The 2792-nt window shown below is 38.4% G+C and overlaps 1 protein-coding gene across 1 annotated transcript; it reads right to left on the reverse strand.

Moving 5' to 3' along the window:
• Window positions 1-271: 271 nt before the first annotated feature.
• LOC111372810 (fasciclin-like arabinogalactan protein 11) lies at window positions 272-1248 on the reverse strand. Its single transcript, XM_022995215.1, has one exon. It carries the CDS (start codon window positions 1201-1203, stop codon window positions 442-444), a length of 762 nt encoding a protein of 253 aa, XP_022850983.1. The 5' UTR covers window positions 1204-1248; the 3' UTR covers window positions 272-441.
• Window positions 1249-2792: the final 1544 nt, after the last annotated feature.

Raw genomic sequence — 2792 nt, forward strand, 5'->3', positions numbered from 1 at the left:
ATTGACAAGTAACAATATGAACAAAACAAATCGAACTTAGACTTCACCAAGGATTCTTTTAGTAACAAGTATTAATTTGGTCCTAGACCATAATTTTGGCCTGGATAAAGTCTTATATTAAATAACGGTCTTTGAAACTGTCTCCAAAAAAAGTACTTTTAACTTTTCATCAATTTCTTCAAGTTGCTCATCTTTACGAATTTATTCAAGATAACAAAAAATAATTAACTTTATTAAGTTCAATAAAGATTAATTTCGTAGACATATCACACAAATTAATATAAATTTTAGATTACAAAATCTCAATATACTCAAATGGGAGAAAATAGAGGCCCAAGGATTAAAAAAAGTTGAATAAAAAAAGGTGAATGAAATGGGCAAATTATGCTACATAATCTCTATGGATATATCTCTGAATTCCGCAGATATCCATCGCTATTATCACAACCAACGTGCTGATAGGACACCAACTCCAAGGGGTATCACCATTAGCATGCCATGCATAGCAAGGCCAATTGTTCCCGAGTCATCTGCCGGAACATCGTCACTGCCAGATACCGGAGCATCAGCAGCCGGTGACTTCTTAGCCAATGCTGATGGGGCCGGGACTGGTGCAGGTGAACCAAAAATGCTCAAAGGAAGAAGAACCTTGTCCACTTGATATACTGCTAGCTGGTTGTCTGTGTATATTGTGTTAGCCACTGTGGCATCGTCCACACCGGTCGAAACGTTCACTTGGTTACCCGAGGTGGTCACATTTAGAGGAAACTGCCCATTATCGCTGTTTCCGGCCTGAGTCCTCAATGGATTGCTCGCAGTTTGGAACTGTGACATGGAGAGAAAAGTGGGCAGTACATGAAATTGCACCAGTGCAACCTTCTGCTGATCACTAAGGGAATTTAGGGTTCCAGATTTGAGGCTAGAAAAGGCGTTATCAGCCGGCGCAAATACTGTTAAGCCCTGGTTTGAGTTGTTGAGTTGTGTATTTATCTGGTCCCCTACTTCAGTAATCGATAGGAGCCGGATGAACGAGGTGAACTGGCCGGCCTTTTCGAGGATTTTGGTTATGTTGGTCGGACCGGCTGGTGCCGGGGCCTGAGCTGGTGATTGAGCTAGGGTTTTGGTGCAGTAAAAGAGAAGTACAAGAAGTAACATAGAGAAAGCGAAGTGGTCCATTCTGGGAAGGAGATTGACTTGAATCATGGAGACTTAAGTCACAACAATTATGTACATAGAATGATGAATTTGAACAATGAGGGGGATTTTATGGTTAGGAAGAGAAGAAAATGTTAGGTAAGGTGCCATTTTAGTTACTTATTAAAAAAATATGACGGTTCAATATTGGTAAGAAATCACAATTTTAGTTAGAACAATGAATCAATCTTGTTAGTATTTGTTTTTATGTGAGAAAAAGAGAGAGAGAGTTCCTATTTCAGCCGAAAGTTTGCTTGAAAATGCAGGAAAAACAGGTTATCTCGCTGAAGATCTGTCTGATTGCTTTGCTTTCACTTATATTGATTTCTGAACTGTAATATGCATTGCACAAACTTGAGAAGTAAGCTTACATTTGCAAATCGATGATAAATTCAACTAAGCCCTTAGGCCCCCACATTCTTGCTTATGCTCAAATTATGCTTTTGCCTTTCGTGTTAGCTAAGTAATCCTATAAACTGTTCTAGAAGAGAATTTTACTTCATCGACTAATCCTGAAAACGATATGTTGCGGAAACTCTCTTGAAAGATCTTCAAATCGGCGATTATCGGGCTCAATCCAACGTACCTTTCTCAACCAACAACCAATCCAATTGACTCCAAACCACAGCCAATCTAATTCACCTCGGTTGCTATTCAATATTACCCACGTAGGACAAGAAAATATGATGATTTGTGACCACAAATGCTAGGAGAAGATACCGCAAAGATATACTATGAAGAAACCACACAAAACATCACATACAAAGGGGGCAACCGGGATTCCTCTATTTTTCTCTCAAAACCACACAAAACATCACAAGAAAGTGGCTAGGGTTATAACCATATATATACTCTAGGGTTAGGCTTTAAGTTGGACCTTTAAAGAGGTAAACTTGTTAAGATTCAAGCCTTCCAAGAGGGAATACAATTGGGTCGAGTGTAACTCATAGACTTAGTTGTTAGAATTATTTTATTCATTGGCTTATGCCTATGAAATAATATTAACACACGTTAACATCATAGCCCAAGATTTATTAGGTATAAAAAACCCAACAAATCTCCATCTTAATGCCCAATAAATCTGCAACCAATCAAAACACACAGTTAGCACTTTCATAATCAAGGTAGCCAATAAAATTGGATCACAAACCTTACCTCTTGTTTCCAACCTGAAACACATACCATACATGCTCCATATAATCACTGGGGCTAAGGTCAAAAACACCCAAGTAGAAGCAAATATTTAACAATAAACAATCAAGAGCAAATACATATGCGATGACGATATACTATAGGATAACATACGTAGATCTTTTCAGAAACATGCTTACATAGAACCATAGAGTAACACCAAGTCAATCAAATCACAATCAATCACATATGCAACACATGTATAAATGACCCTACGAAAAGATCTCACCACATTTATCCTTTCTCATTCCGTGTTGCTCATGTCTCGAGAACACATATCTCCTCTCATCGCCCAACATGCTCACTAGACTGATCACCCAACTCATGTCTAATTGTCAAGTCACAATAGATTCTAAGTCCACAGGATAATCCTCTATCTCCACATCACTTCTCCTAACCTACGTGGA

Source organism: Olea europaea, unplaced genomic scaffold (assembly GCF_002742605.1).
Source record: "Olea europaea var. sylvestris unplaced genomic scaffold, O_europaea_v1 scaffold1031, whole genome shotgun sequence".
Lineage (NCBI taxonomy): Eukaryota > Viridiplantae > Streptophyta > Magnoliopsida > Lamiales > Oleaceae > Olea > Olea europaea.